A 17,257-nucleotide genomic window follows, 5' to 3' on the forward strand; every position below is an offset into this window, starting at 1 on the left:
TGTCCGAGTGCCTCGAAGCTTGGTTGTTGTTCAAAAAAATGTTAGTTTTTTATTTGAACAAGAAACTGAAATAATCTGCAATTTGAGTTTCTAGTAATCGATAGAATTGCCGAACAAATTGGCCCTGTGTTGGAGCTTGCCATGCCTTGTCTAAACGTGAACGATGATTGTTGTTGTTGTTGTTGTTATTTTCCTCAGCTGGAGTCCAAGAGCTGGTCTTCTTACCATCATGAACACTGCCAAATATCTCTGGTATGGAAAGGTGAGTTTCGCGTAAAAGTCACTATGACATTTTCGAAATATCAAATATTCAGCTTGATAGTGAGGCAGTGAGGACAAAAACAACAGAAACACGTTGGAATGAATGTGAAAAATATTTTCATATCATCCACTTTTCTTTTGTTTTTGTCCTCTCTTTGAAGCTGAATTCTAATATATCGAAGAAAGGCCTATTACATTCGAAGCCGGTTATCACCCTAGACACTCTTCTGTACACGTAAAAACCGTCGAATCAAAATTTAAGCGGTTCGTAATTTTGCCAGTCGGGGTGGTTGGTCTATCTCTGGAAGAGGAAAATACAACCAGTCGAAGAAAAACCTTTTTCTAAGGGTGCGTTCGATTGACCGTATTCCGGAATAGGAATACATGGAACAATATAAGTTAGAAATCCTTCGTTTTTACGGAGATTCACATTAAAATTGTCAAACATCTGCTTTAAACATATTTTTATTATCCTTGCAACTTCGAAAGGCGCCAAACATACCGTTTTAACCATCACTCTACATATTCGTATTCCGGAATAGGGTCAATCGAACGCGCCCTAAATGTCACTCGTACCCTTTTATTTCCGTACTGTACTTCCGTATTGAATCTGGTGATTTCTTAAGCCTGGTTTCCATATGATCGCCCTGATCGCCCCGATCGCCCTAGTCGTTTCAAATAATGTTCAGAGGCGATCGGGACGATTATATGAAAACACCATCTAGGAGATCGCTGACGACCCGGGCGACCGAGACGACCTCGTTCGTCCGGATATAATTCAGTTCTATCCAGTCGTCCCGGGTGGTCGGCGATCGCCTGAGTAGTGTCTCCATATAATCATCCCGATCGCCTCTGAACATTATTTAAAACGACTGGGGCGAACCGGACCATCATATAGAAACCAGGCTTATGTAAATTGTGTGTTGTAGACTGTCGAAATAGCAGCGGGTGGCGCTTTACTTAAAGAAATCAAACCTACGGACATGTTTCCGGGCTACAGGCTGGAATGCCATCCGAACAGGGACTCGATTATATACGGCGAACTATACGGCATTGCCACAGCCAACACGATACTGCGAGGGACCCTGCGATATGAGGTGAGTTTATACAGTCTCTCCATCCACCTTGACCCGTCCTATTTCCGGCGTCTCGGTGGCTTAAGGTGGCTCAAACCAGTTTCAACACTTTCAAGATACCTTGTTATTAGAAGGAGTGACACTGCAACACTGAATAATGTAACAGCAATGTTATAGATTACCATGCAAAACATCAATTATTGCTGAACAAGATGCAGTCATTTTTGTGACGTAACAAGTTACTTTACCTGATCGAAAAATGCCAAAACTGCTACCGTGTTGCTGACTTGTTTTGACTTGACGACATTTTTACAAATCCTCGTACAAAAATGACCTCGGTATCACGTTTTTTCCGCCAAAATGACGCTGGTTTGCGCGCGCTCATTGTTGTTTTTTTTTTTGAGAAAATCTCGTACTCGTAGTCGTTCTCGTCCTAGAATCTAAACCTCTCTGTTATCATCAGTGCGGTCAATTTTCTTCGTTTTTAGGGTTATGCGACAGCGTGTTTAGCTTTATTTCAACTTGGAATGTACAGTCAGGCTGAACGATCAGACCTTGCCGTGGCCCAAGAACAACCTTGGGTAAGTTCGACTAACGTTAGCGTTCTATCAGGCTCACTAGAGCGGTTTTCAAATGAGTGTCTTAAAACCAAAACCAAAGTAATTACTTTGGCCAATCAAAAAGGACGAAGAGAATTCAGTAAACCAATCAAAACTCGAAGTAATTACTCGTAGCCGACACAAAGCGCGGGAAAATGTGCACGCGCGAGCCACAATTGGTTTTTGTTTCACTTCTGATTGGTTGACAAAGTGGCGCGAGAATCTTGAACCAATAACTGAGTGAAGTAAATGCAAAACCAAAGTAAATCACTAATTACTTTTGACGCTCAATTGAAAACCACTCTAAAGGCTGCCATTAGACTCGACTATCGTTAGCCTCCTATCAGGCTTATATACTTCCAACTGGTAGCTTTAATAACTGGCGTGCCTCTTTGTCTATAAAAGGAACATCATTGATAATCTTGGCTATAATCCTGCACGCAGTCGCTCGAGCACCATCATCCAAAGAAACTGACGAAGGAGGCCACGAACATTTCCTAACGGTGTAACCGATCTTGTTATTTCTAAGTTCTAATCAGAAGTTCATGTCCATCAATGACAACAACCCATGCAAAAGCTCGCCTAAACAATTTCCTTTATACAAGCTAGTACAAGCGTTTTGTCCTCCACTTTAAGACGTCGTTGTGCCGCACCCTCGATGTCACCGTGTCTCTGGACCAATAACAGGAACACCATTGATAAGCTTGGCTATAAACCTGCACGCAGGCATTCGAGCACCATCATCCAAACTCGGAAACTAACGAAGGAGGCCACGAACGTTGCCTAAACCAATCTTGTTATTTTAAAGTTCTAATCAAAACTCCACCAATGTCCATCAATGACAAAAACCCATGCAAAATCTCGCCTAAACAATTTCCTATATGCAAGCTGGTACAAACCTTTTGTCCTCCACTTGAAGACATCGTTGCAACACCCTTGATGTACCGTTCTCTCTCTTTAACCTTAGAAAAAAGTCTTGGCCAAACTTGTGGGCAGACCTGACGCGGGTGATTCAGAGCTCCAATCGGTTGTGTTTGATTTGGTTGGAAAAGACTCGGTCCGCATGCAGGCCATAAAGGAGTGAGTACAATTCTAGGCGTGTTCTATTTATCTGATGTGGCACTGATTTTGACCTTAATATTACTTTAACACATTTTTTATGTACTAATCAAAACGTAGCAACTCAAACGAAACATAACATTGGTTAAAAGAGTGAGGTGGAAGAAGACAAGCAAATTGCTGAAGAAATGTGTTTTTTATTTTGATGGTGACTCGGGGATATTCGGAAAAAATCCTAGCACTCCCGAACAGGAGTCGAACCTACGACCTTCCCATTACTAGTTTGGATGCTCTACCACCGAGCTATCGGAGACTTGTGGGAGATGGTGACTCGGGGATACTCGTGGATACTCGGGAAGAATCCGACAATCACGAGTCGGTGAACAGAGTCAACCTCGTTCCCAGGGATTTCTCCGCCTAGAGTAGGGCGGAAAAAAGACCTGGGAATGAGATTGTGAAAAGAGTGTGATTAGGGAGCTAATCCATTCACCCCTAAACCGGCCTAAACCAGCCATACTTAGTATTTTACTGTGTCTAACGCCAGAATATTTTACTGTGTCTAACGCCAGACGATTTTACTCGTCAATGGGGGACCCCCAACGACAACGGCGACGGCAGCAAGAACGTCGCAAATTTGCATATTTAATGAACAAAAACAATAGTTTTGCACGCCCTGCACGTGCGTTTTTCACTTTTGTCCATTTCTTTGCCGTCGTCAGCAAAACAAAAACAGAGACCTTTAGATTCTAGGACGAAGACGAGAACCAGTACGTGTTTTTGACTACCCGTTTTTAGCCAAACTACTTGGATAATTTATAACCCCGTACAATTTATCTTACTCTTTGTTAGCAGTATATGTTGCTCAGTTATTCTTATTGCTGGTAACTGAGCCTTTTTGCCGATCGAAAAATGCCAAAATTGCTACCCTGTTGGTGACTTTTTTTGACACGACGACATTTGTAAAACGTCGTACTAAAATGATGACGGCATCACGTTTTTCCCGCCAAAATGACTCTGGTTTACGCGCGCTCAGTGTTGTTCTATTGGTAAATCTCGTACTCGTAGTCGTTTTCGTCCTAGAATCTAAAGCTGTCTAATGTGAAATAGCCAAATTTGAGGTCTCAACACGAACGTCAGCACTTGAGGATAAAGTTTCATTGCGCCGTTTCGACCAGCGTCGCTTTTGAGGAACTACCACACCCTTGTCGTATTAAAGAGGTTGAAATAGTCACGAAATGATTACAATAACGTTAATTTTTATTTTGAGATGACGTTCTCGTTGGTGCACAACCATTCAAATGGAAATGAGTTGGGTATTCTTAAGCAAATCAAACTCATTTCCCTTCAATAGTTGAGCACCAAGACTCACTTCGAAACCGAGACAAACAGCAACTCGGAAATGGACTATTTTGTCCTTATCAAACCTTCCATTTGTTTTTCAATAGCCTTGGACTTCTTTCGGAAGAGCCTGTTCTGCAACACAAGACTCCTTTGGACACGCTTTGTTTGTATCTCACTGACAAACTCGCTTACAGTGAGTGTATATTTATTGTTTACGTTTTAGGCTTTATACTCTTTCCAACACTTTGCAACTCACTCAGATACGTTATCAATTTTTGCCTCTTAATCATAGTTAATTATGCATGTTTCGCCTGGTTGTTAAATAGTCGTAACGGTTTTTTCCAAATATTCTGTAACTGACGATGATGTTCGTCAGTAACATTGAAAAATGTCTTATAAATTTAAAAATGTCGTAATCTTCTTAAAAGTCACGGTTTCCCACTGTTGTTTTTACTAAAGCCCTTGAATAGCTTCTGTTTTATGAAAATTAGTTGTCATTCATGTATGGAAAGTAGAACTAATTACCATCACAAAAACTTCGCACTTAAACTCGCTTTGAAGAGGAGGCAGACATGAACTCGGAAATGGCCTATTGGTTGAGCACCGGGCTGCCATGCGGGAGGTCGTGAGTTCGACTCCGGCCGGACCAACACTCTGGGTCTTAAAATAACTGAGGAGAAAGTGCTTGCTTTGTAATAACATCCGCAAATGGTTAGACTTTCAAGTCTTCTCGGATAAGGACTATAACCCTTAGGCCCCGTCTCACAAATCTCTTTCATGTTCATAAGTTCCTTGTGGGACGTTAAAGAACCCACACACTATTCGAGAAAAGCAGGGGATAAAGTTCCCGGTGTTATGGCTGTCCTTTATGAGTGTATGGGTGGGTGGGTACAGCAGGTCCGCATCAGCTGAATAGCTGCCAATACTTCAACATGCTCGAACAAATAAATAACAAACAAACAAACAAACAAACAAACAAGGACAGAGAAAAACTCTGACCAGGGTGGAAATTGAGCCCACGACCTTCGGGTTAGATTACCGCTGCTCTACCGACTGAGCTACTCGGTCAGGCGGGAGCAAATCGTAGGAATTTAAAATTTCAACGTCGCGACAATGAATGCGTACAAGTACAAGGAAGGGTTGCGTTTTTGCAAACACTGGCCATTTAGCACTTCTATTTCAACAAAAGTAACTATTGGAGGGTAATGTGAATTCCTGCGACCTGCTTGTAGTTCAGTCGGTAGAGCAGCGGTGATCTAACCCGAATTCCCACCCTGGTCAGAGTTTTTCTCTGTCCTTGTGTGGGCCCAATTCCCATTAGCAGGGATAACTTTCACATGGTTTACGGGTTGAAAACTAGCACTTCACCTTAATCTTTAATAGTTAATTCTCTTTAAATATAAGTGCTTCATGGCCAACGTTTGCAAAAACGTAACCCTTTCGACTTATTTTTAGATTGATTTGCCCGCGAAACCAGACCTTTCCAGCTGATCACCATGGGGTTGAGAAAGCCAAATCTTATTTAAGAACTCGTTAAAAAATAACTTGATCTATGTAAATGCCGTTACATAGACTTAGTATTGGAGTATAGGCTTAGCATTGGCCTAGTATTGGCCTAGTATTGCCCTAGTATTGGCCTAGCATTAGTATTGGAAATGCAGGCTCCTGTTAACGGATTCCTGCTTATGTTTTATATTAGTTTGAAAGTTGCAACTACTTACACTTGTGTTGGCCAATCCCTTTCTTCTGTTTTGAAATGAATTTGACAAGTTTTCAAAATTATTTTAACTATAGGAGAAGGTGAGCGAGACATGGTTTTACTTCAACATGATATTGAATTGGAGATGCCTGACAAATCACAGGTAAACTGGATATTGCCTTTACGCTTTCTGTATTCAATTTGCATCCACCACATGCCCGACAAAACACGAAAATTTTACTTGGCACCAGTCCCTGATTGTAGGAAACGGCAACTATTAGTAAGCCACTCTACTTTTCAAACATTTTCTCCGGACCCCTTTGGAAGGAATTGGAAGAGACAGGGGCAACCAATCCTTTTTTGTTTTGTTATGTTCACAGCTTAACCGTCGAATTGACTTAATTTGTTACGGTGATCCGAATGGTCATTCAGCCATGGCGCGCACTGTTGGGCTTCCTGTGGCGATTGCGACCAAGATGGTGCTAGACGGTGAGTAAAAAGTTCCCTGTGAAAAAGTCCTAAAAGAATTGATAGGACGCTTAAGTCTGCATATAATGCATTTGGATATTGTTACGTACGAGTGGTAAAAGTTGTTTCGCTTATATTGCGATTTATAATGTGCGCACGAGACTGCCTGAGAATTACCCAGCTTTTTCTGGGGTAAATTTTCGTCCTTTCCTCTGCGCGGATTACAAGCAAATAAAGACTTTAGGCCGTCGTCTACAGCAAAAATCGTTTTGCATCGAATGTGGATTTTTGAAAGCTGAAAATACCAGGATCATTGAAAGATTCGAATTTCCTCTCCACTCAAATACCGGTCACCTGTACCGCCACTATGCGAACTGTTCTTGTTGTTGGTATTGCATGGAGATAACTGACGATCATGCATTCGTTTGGATATTATCGAGGAGCGATATTTACACCAGAGAGTTACCAAATACTTGAACTTATCTCGTTTAGAAACATACAGGTTCCGTAGCTTAGTAAGGGAAAGATAAAAATGGGAAAGCGATGTTTGAGGTAAGATTGACGCCATACTGAAATGTTCGGAAGAAAAATCTTCAAGCTACCATTAATAACTGTGCCACACTTGGACACCAAGGACAACGGAAAAGAGTACAATATAGGGATTCAAGGACGTCAAGAATTGAAAGTCAAGTAAAGTATTCACAGAGTTATTGAAAGGCTTAAGTTTGTGGGCCAGTTAAAAGACAGAAACAATCCAGGAACATTAAAGGAGTTAGACTGCAGAAACGACGCACCCAGTTTGCTGTTAACAAACCGTGTTGGAGGTGAATCTCGTGGCCAAAGACAGAGCCTCTGTGCGGTCAGCGGGATTTAAACCCAGAGCATGCGCACGCGAACCGGCGGCCGAAGCACCGGGCGCTACACTTTACATCTCAACAGCTGGAAAATATGGGTAGCAGCTTTGAGCTCAGTAACATGAGACACTTGACTCCACAGCTTGTGAATAAGTGTTGTGCGAAGGAGCATACCCAGTCTAGCCATTTGTAAATATCATATCAAAAGCAGCACTTTCTTTTCCCCCGCAAGAGAGTCTGATGGCGACCGAGCCAACCGAACCATGGTTAAAATCATGTTGTAATTTGCGTTTCAGGAGACTTAAAAGCTACTGGCGTGGTCCGACCCCTGAATCGTGAAATTTATAAACCGATGCTCACACGACTCAAAGCCGAAGGAATTTACAGCGAATTGACCTCAACGGTGTTATGAGGCGAATAGATGAGGAAGGAGGAGAATGGGTTGCTCACTTGCCCACATTAGCGCCATACGTCGATGTACAAACCATCTGTCTAGGAGTGAACACGTTTCATAGTGGTACCTTTGACAAGATGCAAGGGGTGTTAAATGCCCTCTTGCATGGCGGAGGCCTTTTTGCATCTTTCGCCTTAATTAACTTCCCAATGTTCTACTTGGAGTTTTGACGTCAAGACAAGTCAAGATTGTCGAGGGGTGGAAACATCGGAGGAATCTTGCAAAAATTGCAGTCTTTTTACGAGTAATATCCGACAAGTGAAGTATTTAAACATGTTAAAATTTCCAACTTATAATTCGAAATGGAGGAAATATAATCTAAGGTATTCTTCAATCAAAGACTGAATCTGAAGACACCTCTTCAGTAATTCAGACCTTTGAATAGAGGAATACTCTTTTCGTTCGTTTCAGTTGAGTCGACGCCTCTAACCAGTTTATTGGACTCACTGTTTTGAAATCACCTTTTTTTAAATGACGTATTTATTTTACTAAGAGAATTTTTCACATTCACGTCGCAATATTACAGAAGTTAATACCGCGACAAGTAAGAATTTCTTCAAATATTACTTGCAATTAGAGATGCGCGCATGCTTTGATTGGGAATAAATTACGTACTAGTTTACTTCTAACCGCCTTGCGCGGAATTAATGCAATAATTAATTTTTTGCTGCGCGCTTTCTTGATGTCCTTGAAGTATTCAAGAATATGCAGTTGCTTTGATAATTACCTCAGTACACTTCCTGAAAAATTCTTGTTAGGTTCGTGCAAAGGAAATGATAATGATAATAGAGTTTAAACAATTATTTGAGTTCTAGCCCCAATGGCTGAATTGGCGTATATTGGTTTTTATTATTTGGAAGACGCATTTGATGATGTCTTTTTCCAATGTTCACTTCGCCTCGGTGAAGAAATGTTTAACAGGGGGCCACTTCCTTGTAGCTGCTGGAATAATCACATTTGTAAATATTACCACGATATGATGTGACCAGTCTTCCGGCACTCGTGCTATTTATTCTTTTAAGAAAGCTCATTTCTCATCTATTTGCTATCTATATAAGAAGTTGGCTTTCAGTTATTACAGCTGCCGGCAGTTTGAAAACCAGTATCTTCCTCAGTTCCGCTTTGGGTAACTAATGATCATATAGTTCGGGACTGAATAAATGCTCTGACTTCGTATTTCGACTCAAATATTTTGAAAACAAATTAAGGGAGTGGGGTTTGAAACCGCTTGTGCTTTATCGACTTCATTGTCCCAACAACTGGATTAGCATCGTTCAGTGCTAATTCTCACCGTCCTTCCCGAGACCCGCATTTTCAAACGCTAGGGATCTCTGTTTCATTTTCCTAGGGATGCTACGTAGGTTTCGACTCAGAAGAGCATTGCAGTCCAGCATACAGGACATTTAACAAGCCTTGACATCCTCCGTCCCCACTTCAATAATTTTCATCGCGCTCCTATAGGAGGTTTTCATGTGACGTCATCGCCGTCATATTGGTGGTCGAAAACAAAAGATCTGTCATTTAGCTTCTTTTGTTCGTCCACCAGAAGTCGTACATTTCTCTATTGTTATTATCTCTAGAGGTTGGTTGAAAACGTCCTATAATCGCAGGGTTCTCCCCCTTGTCCTTCCTTATCCGCAATAGACCATTTTACAGTTCTGTGCTAAGTTACCAGGCCTTTGAATAAAAGAGAGGCTGGAGTTGACCTGGCTTTGATACAAACCTCATTGCTTTTCTTATGTAAATCACCTTGTTGTAATAGGCCATTTCCGAGTTCATGTCTGCCTCCTCTTCAAAGCGAGTCTAAGTGCAAAGTTTTTGTTATGAAAATTAGTTTTCATTCATATGTAAAGTAAAACTAATTACCATCACAAAAACTTCGCACTTAGACTCGCTTTGAAGAGGAGACATATGTGAACTCGGAAATGGCCTATTCTAACGAGTTTTTATATTTACACAAAAAAGCAATGAGGTTTGTATCTAAGCAAGGTCAACTTCAGCCTCGCTTTTATTCAAAGACCTGGTTACGGAACACGGTCGGAAACAGATTTCAACTTCACTATACATCAGGTAAATATAATCCATTAGATTTATTTACGTATGCACAGGCTTCGCACCAGTAGCAAGCGAAAACCACTTTTTAGTATGCACAGGCCTCGCACCAGTGGCAGGCGAAAACCGCCTACGTTCAAGATGCAACAGCAAAAACAGAAGACCAACAGTATACAACGGTGACACGCCTTATACGAAAAACTGGAAACGTATTCCCCAACCAATGTAGAACCAATCCAGTGCTTCAAAAATATCGAAAAATAGATAACCATGTGACTGTATAAATACGCAGCATATTGTCTATAAAACAAATATATCTTCAAAAACAACGGGCGATGACGGATGCAGGCCTAGATTGGCTCACCACGTGACCAGCTTGATACCTGTAGACAGCATGATACCCATCATGCATTACGTACAGTCGTGACCAGGCTCTTCGTTACCGTGCCATAGAACTTATTCGTACACTCAAAGGCCAGAAATTCCCTTTCTGGGCAGCTTTTTGTATGAAGAGAACGGTTGACGGCTTACCTTGGTTCTCTCCCCCGCTCTTTTCCGCCTCCACCCTAGCCCCCTTCTCCTCCCTCCCCCCCTCCCCCAGCGTGTTCCCCCTTCCCCATTTCCATGTTTTGTCTCGTAACAGCTGCATCCTTGAAAAGAGGAGACGTGAATCAAACCGTTGTTGTCCAAAAAGAGCTCCCGAGCATTAAAAAATATATCTTCAACAAAATAGGGGTCTTTTTGCAGGTACCGGAAAGCATTGTGCTTTTGTCACTTGGGATTTGTCTTTATTTGGAGTTGTTTTGTTTTCTGTCTTTTGTTTCTTTTGTTTTACGTAATTTCTGCTCCGGTACTTGCAGAAGCTGCCCAAAAAAGAACATACGGTAGAGAATCTATGCCGGATATACTTGCGGTACCTTCACCTGTCGTTGGGCCGTTTTTTTTCTGGTAAAAATTGTTATCCTTGGTTTAAGAACGGTGCCTAGTAATTCAAAGGTAATTTTGTGCGGTTTTTGAATATGCGGGAAAAGCAGATCTCGTCAAGTGTTATTGAAATCCAAAAGGAAATTGGGGGCAACCACGCATTTTTTAAAGATAATTAATCAACAATATTTGCAAAGAGCTTTAAAGTACAAAGCAATGTATGGCGTTCTTTTCCAAATTGAATGCTTAATTATCTCTGAAAAATGCGTGGTTACCTCCAGTTTTCCTTGTGGATACCAAGAGCACTTGCTAAGTTCTGCTTTCTCCGCATAGTTTTAAAATGCGCAAAAATATCCTTTTATTAATAAGCACCACACATAGGAAACCCGAGTATCTGGAGATGCGCAGAACGTATGCGCAATAACAGTAGTAGTCACTGTCCTTAATTACTTTTAATTTACCTACGACAGGGACTCGACCACGCGGTTTTTAAGCCAATGTCCTGCTGTTCTGTTTGCAAACATGACTCATACTTGAAACGTTCATCGCATTATCCCAGCTGGTGTTTTATTAAGTTTCTTTTTCTAGGGCATTCTACTTTGATTCTTTGACTCCGTAGAACACTGCTAGAGGGCCCATTCTGTCACCTGTCGTCTAACGGCTAGCATAGCTGCCAAGGTTTGAGTTGGACAACGCTTGCGATACTACGAAACAAAAGTGGGCGTCCTTGGAGGTTATCTGACTGGTCATGGGAAATAAATCTGCTTTCCTTGGTTACATTCATTGGAGATTTTTCCAATTCTCAATTCTAAGAAAGTATCAATTATTTTGTGAGCTTTCGTCAATGTCGCATGGAAAGTTGCGCTAATTTTACTCTGCAAAGCCCCACCTGATACAAGAGTCTTTTGTGGCTTAAAAACTAGCTTCAATTGGTCAGTTTGTAGCGCCACTTTTTGGTCTCTTTTGGGCAAGTCTCTTTTTGCAAGTCAACCCTGTTCATTTCACTGGCCATTTAGTTTGAGGACAGTTTCCACTAATGACAAAATCCCACTTTTAGCAGTTAATATATACTAAATTTCTATTTTCATGTATTTCTATCAAGTCATTATATATCTGACCTCAAAACCGAGCCGTCCATTTCATTTTTGTAAACATTACTTAATTACTTTAGAACTAATTATAACAGCTGCGCTGACTTATTAAAACGCAAACTACACATGTTGGAAACTTGTATAAACATGCGTGGAATTATAATAGGCCTTTTCCTTGACAAAAACAACACCCTCACTTATTTTTTGCAACATTCCATAATTTTGAGGAAAAAAATAAAAATAATCGTAGTAAATTTCTAATTTCCAAGTTTATATTTATATAATTCAGACAGAGTAACATCAAAATCCCAATTGCGTGTGTCAAGTTGGGGCTAATTCGGCGGGACAAGTACCCCTCCAGGGAGGCATTCGCCTGCGCATCGGGTACCATAAGAACTGATTCGTCCAGCCGTCGCGGCAAGAATTGCCCTTTTGTTGTACGATTATTAAAAAACGGACGGCAAAACACCAAAGGTTTTTTTTTTTGTTAGAGGCGCTGTACTGCTGCGAATCGAGAATCGGTACTTTGAGATGCCTAGAGGTGTTGAAGAAAACGCATATTGAATCAATCTGCTTAAAACAAATCGGAAAAAAGTTATGGCCGAGAATTTGCACAAAGAGGAACGAATGATCGTGCTAGTCGATTTTACGAATTATAGCTAAATCTCGACGTTACCTTAAACAGTTAATTTACTTAAGGCTAATGTCACGTCTTTATAAACACTTTGTTTTGTATACAGAAAGGGAGTCGAATACTTGTACTATAAAAAAGTGGATCCTTCCTGTATTTAAGTGGGAAGGGGAAATAGTCATTTTAAACAAAATAAATTGGAATCACATTGCAATTTTGTATCTGGCGAGGGAGAGATTCAATTGTCGAGTTCTGAATGTTCTCATTACGTACTAAATAATTAAGGAAGCATCAGTGTGTTTTAATAGGTTTAAAATGAGTTTGTTTTTCATGAAACAGATCTAGGGGTAGAACAGGCGAAAGAGTAGACTGTTCTTTTACCTTGACAAGTTTTTGAAGGTGTAAATTCGTTTGTTTCGAGAAATTATCGGTTGATTTCTGTACGTTAGGTGATGTGTGGGCGTTTGTGAAACAATAAAGATGCCTGTTATTTTGTTTTGCTGCCAGGAGTTTTTCAAATTCGATCGCGAAGCTTAGCCGTAAGGTCATTAACCGTTAAGACGCGAAAGCTTCCTAGCAAGGAGCAAACATCCTTTTGAAGGCTTCAAGGAAGTGTTTTACAAACTATGCGCAAACAACAAGAGATCGTGGGAAAAGTTAAGTTAAACAAATAAAATTAAGCCGTCTACGCCCGACCGCCTTTGCTTTACATTTAATAATAGAGGTTTTACTATGCAAAGAGCCTCAACATTAGGCCCAGTTATTAGGCAGATAGAAGCCATTGTTCTAATTCGCAATTTAAAAAAACCGTTTAACTGTTGATGAGCACAAAGAGTGATTAAAATGATTGCGTTTAAAAGCACTTTATTTTCTGACCATGCAGTACACTCGTTTGTCGGACCTACTGTTCATTTAATATTAAGACTGTTTTCATGATCACACAATGTCTTGACAGGGGGTGGCTTATCTATTTCATAAACATATAAACCACCGCAAGTTAGTGTCTAATGTGGAAAATTATAATTTTCACACGTTCTGTCATTTTCGTTTATTTACGAAGCTCTTCATCTAGAGAAAAAAATATTTGCAGTGGGATTCTTAAGAGACAAGTCAGTTGAAAAACTCGTCCAGTAATTTTGTATCTCTCAGTAATTAAATGAACTTGTCGTATCCGCTTTCTGTTTAGAAAACAACTCATTTAGTCAATCAACTTACAAATTAGGAATCAAGATGTTTCTTCAGGGATTTGTTAACGTTTAAGGAAATGGTACGGGAATCTGTCTGAAGGTCATGATAGACCTTAATTCATCGCATGAGAAATCAGTTGTTTGAAACATTTAATTTATATTTGCTTTTCCTTTGTTCGTTCTATCCTGGCCAATTGAACAAAATAGAGATTGTTTTTTTCTGCAGGTCCACCACGTGTAACTATAGGCAGCAATTTCTAAAGATTATTGATCAAACCGCAACTCGTTAAGCTAGCTATTTGTGTATGATACAGACAACTTTGTAGCTATTTAGTCGAATACTTAAACGTTGCAATTGGTCAATAGAAGCTGATTGCTATCATTGCGTACTAGACTTTGCGCCATTAAGGAACCCATAAGGCGAAGAATTTGAATAACAATGCGGCGGTATGGCAGAATGGATCGCCTCGAGTGTTGTTTACATTGGCCAATTCTCAATTTTTTCTCAGTGAATAATAAAAGACGCTTTGTGTGGCTGTACATCTATCGGTGCCGTCATTGTGTAATGAAGCAAGTGTTGAGTAATTATTTGAAACAGCGACATCAACAAAACCATTTATTTTGTAAACATACAAACACTTATCGCACCACGATAAAAACGCATCCAGTATTGACTTAAGAGCCGTGGTTTGGCGCGAATTGCTTATTTATAAACACCGGCCCCCTCAAAAACCACATTGAACAGTTTGACTGGAGGCTATGGATCCCTCTGTTCTCGCCGCCATGAATCCCTTCGTAGGTCAACAAACACTTAAAGGCGCCACCCCTGACACTTGGAAAATGGGATAATAGATAGAGGCATATGCGATAATCGGGTCTTGTTTAACACAAGTTAAGTGCAAGCTATTTTCGTAAAGTGCTGCAACGGATATACAAGTCATTAACATGGAAAAGTATAAAGTTCTTAACATCCCACACATCATATACCTTAAGGCTCCAGTCCCCAGTTGTTCGAAGAGTGGATAGCGCTATCCACTGGGTAGCTCAATTGGTTTTGCTAGTGTTTATCCGCTGGATAGTGATTTAGCCGGTGGATAGCGTTATCCACCTTTTGAAAAACCGAGGCCAGAGGAACAAGAAACTCCTATAAAATAGTGAAGCCATCTGTAATGAAAAAACGAATTATATTCACTTCATGGGCCAAATGACTCAGCTTGACGTGAAATAATAACACATGGGTGAAAATGCGAATGTGCGAATTACAGAAAATGGCTATAAACCGCGTCATGCAAAACGCGATGGTGAAACCCGCCGAGTTTCGATCTCGTAATCCGACTTTACGTTTCGCTGTCTACAATAAAACTTGTAAGAGAAGATTACCTTTTCTATCAATTAAAATTATAAAGGAAATCGTCTTGACCTTTAGCTATGTCAATTCACTTCACTGATAAATTGATTTAGTTTTCCACTCGTTTAAAGCATTTCATAATCGCTTGCCCTTGTACACACAAATGTCCTACTTGAGTTTCTAGCTTGAAATCGGGACGGTTTATAAAGAAATATTAGACCTATTTTCTTCCACTACAATGGACGAGTTTTTTTTATTGTACAATGCGCTACAGTTGCAGAGTTCTCTACTCTTGCTTCTGTATTTCCGGTTGTTAACCTGAAATTTTGTTTCGTTTGATTGTTGTTTGCCACACTCGCCCGTGACATCTTAAGTACTTCGATGTATCCTTAAAGAAATGGTCGTTCTTCATGAAGCGTCTTAGTATTCGTCGTTTCAGCTAAGTAAAGCCGTTGTTTACGGTTTGCGCAGCTAAAATGAAATATTTACAAGATTATGTCTGCGAATAGTAAATATTTAGCATGTGAACTTGTTTCAAGTATAACTAATTCCGACAGCATTGTCCAACTTTGAGACAGGTGATCTATACAAGTAAGGATGAAACGTGGATGATTGGAAATGTGTGCCATAATTTCTGAAGGACGGGTTGTCTTGCCAGAAGAGTCCATACGGCGGTGGAGGTGTGGAGAAGCCATGAAAATGGCTGAGGGGATATCGAGTGTTATCTTCTGCACATGCCAGGTATTCGTATCTCGAAGGGCTGACTCCAAAAGGGCGAGGGAATGCTTCGCTTGGAGGATGCGGCTTAGGTACGTCTAAATTGGTGCTAGGCTTGCGATGATATGGGTAAAAGCTCGCTGATAACGGTAATCCAAGTAGACTTCCTTCAGCTGAGCAGGCTATGGGATGCCCGCATCTTGATCGACGTGGTTTCCTCGGTCTTCGAAAGTTCCCTTTGGAAAATTCTGGCAAATCTTTGGGATGTATCATCCAGTAATGCCCTTTGCCATTCTCTGCCCTGCTCGCTTTCACGAAACAGTCGTTGCTGGAGAGATTGTGTCTCACACTGTTCCTCCAGCCAGGACCTTTCTCCTTGTCGAAATGAGGAAAAGTGTTTGCAATATATTTATAGATGGAACTCAGAGTCATCCTTTTGGATGGCACACTCAGGATTCCTTGTGCTATAACCGCCACAAAGGTCTCTGTCAGATTCCGAGAATCCTTATTTCCTCCTTCATCGTTCACCTCATCTTCTTCCACACTTCTTCTAATGCTTCGTACCTCTCCGTTGTCTTCCGTTTCCTCCTTAAAGGTTTCCACTTTCGCTTTGTCTTTCGGCAGAGTCCTTTTCAAAACCTTTGCCTGCGTTTCCCGTAGATACCGCGATAACTGGCCATTGAAGCCCCTGTCATCATCATCACCGTGTGTAAACCTGAATGCACCCTTTTCGAGTATGTTGTCTTCCAGGCAACTTGAGCGCATACCGTACATAGCGAAAATGGTTAAAATCACGCTCGCGTCTGCTGGTGAACCTCACATATATCGAACTAGTTATTCGTGCGATTGTTGGCATCTGATTATTTTATGTGTGTATGCCCAGGGCTATATGGAGCGACGTCCTTTTTTGTCGGACTAAACCGCATGCAATGACCGTCCCAGCAGGGGGCTTTCAAACACCAAATGGACAGATGCGCCCTTAACTTGCAGATGAATCATCCGACTTAAAATTTAAGATTGTACCTTGCACCAGTTTAAGTCAGTGGACAAGATCCGCACCCCGAGCGGATCGATCCAGAGACAACTGAGCTTCTTGTCTCCTCTGGAAAAGTACTCGCCTTTGCGTTGAATCGAATTAATTCAAGCCATAAGTGAACCCAAGCGGAGGGTTATTGAGGAGTGTTTATAATACCTTGACAGCTGAGTCTTACGTCACAGCTGATGCATCGGGGGCCATTCAGTGCGCAACTGAGCATGGGAAATTACACGAGAAAAATAGCTCAAAGTAAAGTGTTTCAATAAGTGTTAAGTAATTAGAAATGTCAGAGATTGGGTTTTTTCGTCGCAAGAGAGTGCCTTTTTTGCGTGATGACAGTTTGTGGTGCCTAGTGAAAAGGAAGTAAGATGGTGTAATCATGATAACTTCCTTACGAAGGTTCTCGTTTTGTAAAAATCGCGTTTGAAGTTGACTGATCTCTGCTTCTCTGTTGATATTT

General features: G+C 40.9%; 2 protein-coding genes across 2 annotated transcripts in view; one reads left to right on the top strand and one right to left on the bottom strand.

The window, feature by feature from the left end:
* The window catches only part of LOC138056879 (alpha-aminoadipic semialdehyde synthase, mitochondrial-like), a 27,578-nt gene extending 18,593 nt beyond the window's left edge, over window positions 1-8,985 (top strand). Inside the window, exons 17-24 of the mRNA XM_068902806.1 lie at window positions 199-262; window positions 1,191-1,358; window positions 1,826-1,918; window positions 2,904-3,016; window positions 4,441-4,529; window positions 6,131-6,198; window positions 6,416-6,524; window positions 7,654-8,985. Of these exons, the coding sequence (XP_068758907.1) occupies window positions 199-262; window positions 1,191-1,358; window positions 1,826-1,918; window positions 2,904-3,016; window positions 4,441-4,529; window positions 6,131-6,198; window positions 6,416-6,524; window positions 7,654-7,769 (820 nt within the window). The 3' untranslated portion in view covers window positions 7,770-8,985. The remainder of the gene's footprint in view (window positions 1-198; window positions 263-1,190; window positions 1,359-1,825; window positions 1,919-2,903; window positions 3,017-4,440; window positions 4,530-6,130; window positions 6,199-6,415; window positions 6,525-7,653) is intronic.
* Window positions 8,986-14,863: 5,878 nt separating this feature from the next.
* Window positions 14,864-16,922, bottom strand: LOC138056897 (forkhead box protein D1-like). Its single transcript, XM_068902832.1, has one exon. It carries the CDS (start codon window positions 16,533-16,535, stop codon window positions 15,579-15,581), a length of 957 nt encoding a protein of 318 aa, XP_068758933.1. The 5' UTR covers window positions 16,536-16,922; the 3' UTR covers window positions 14,864-15,578.
* Between the last annotated feature and the right edge of the window lie 335 nt (window positions 16,923-17,257).

This window comes from Montipora capricornis, chromosome 7 (assembly GCF_036669925.1).
Source record: "Montipora capricornis isolate CH-2021 chromosome 7, ASM3666992v2, whole genome shotgun sequence".
Taxonomy (NCBI): domain Eukaryota; kingdom Metazoa; phylum Cnidaria; class Anthozoa; order Scleractinia; family Acroporidae; genus Montipora; species Montipora capricornis.

Coding starts and splice junctions, on each gene's coding strand:
- LOC138056897 (XM_068902832.1), bottom strand. CDS start 16,535: ATGTACGGTATGCGCTCAAGTTGCCTGGAAGACAACATACTCGAAAAG.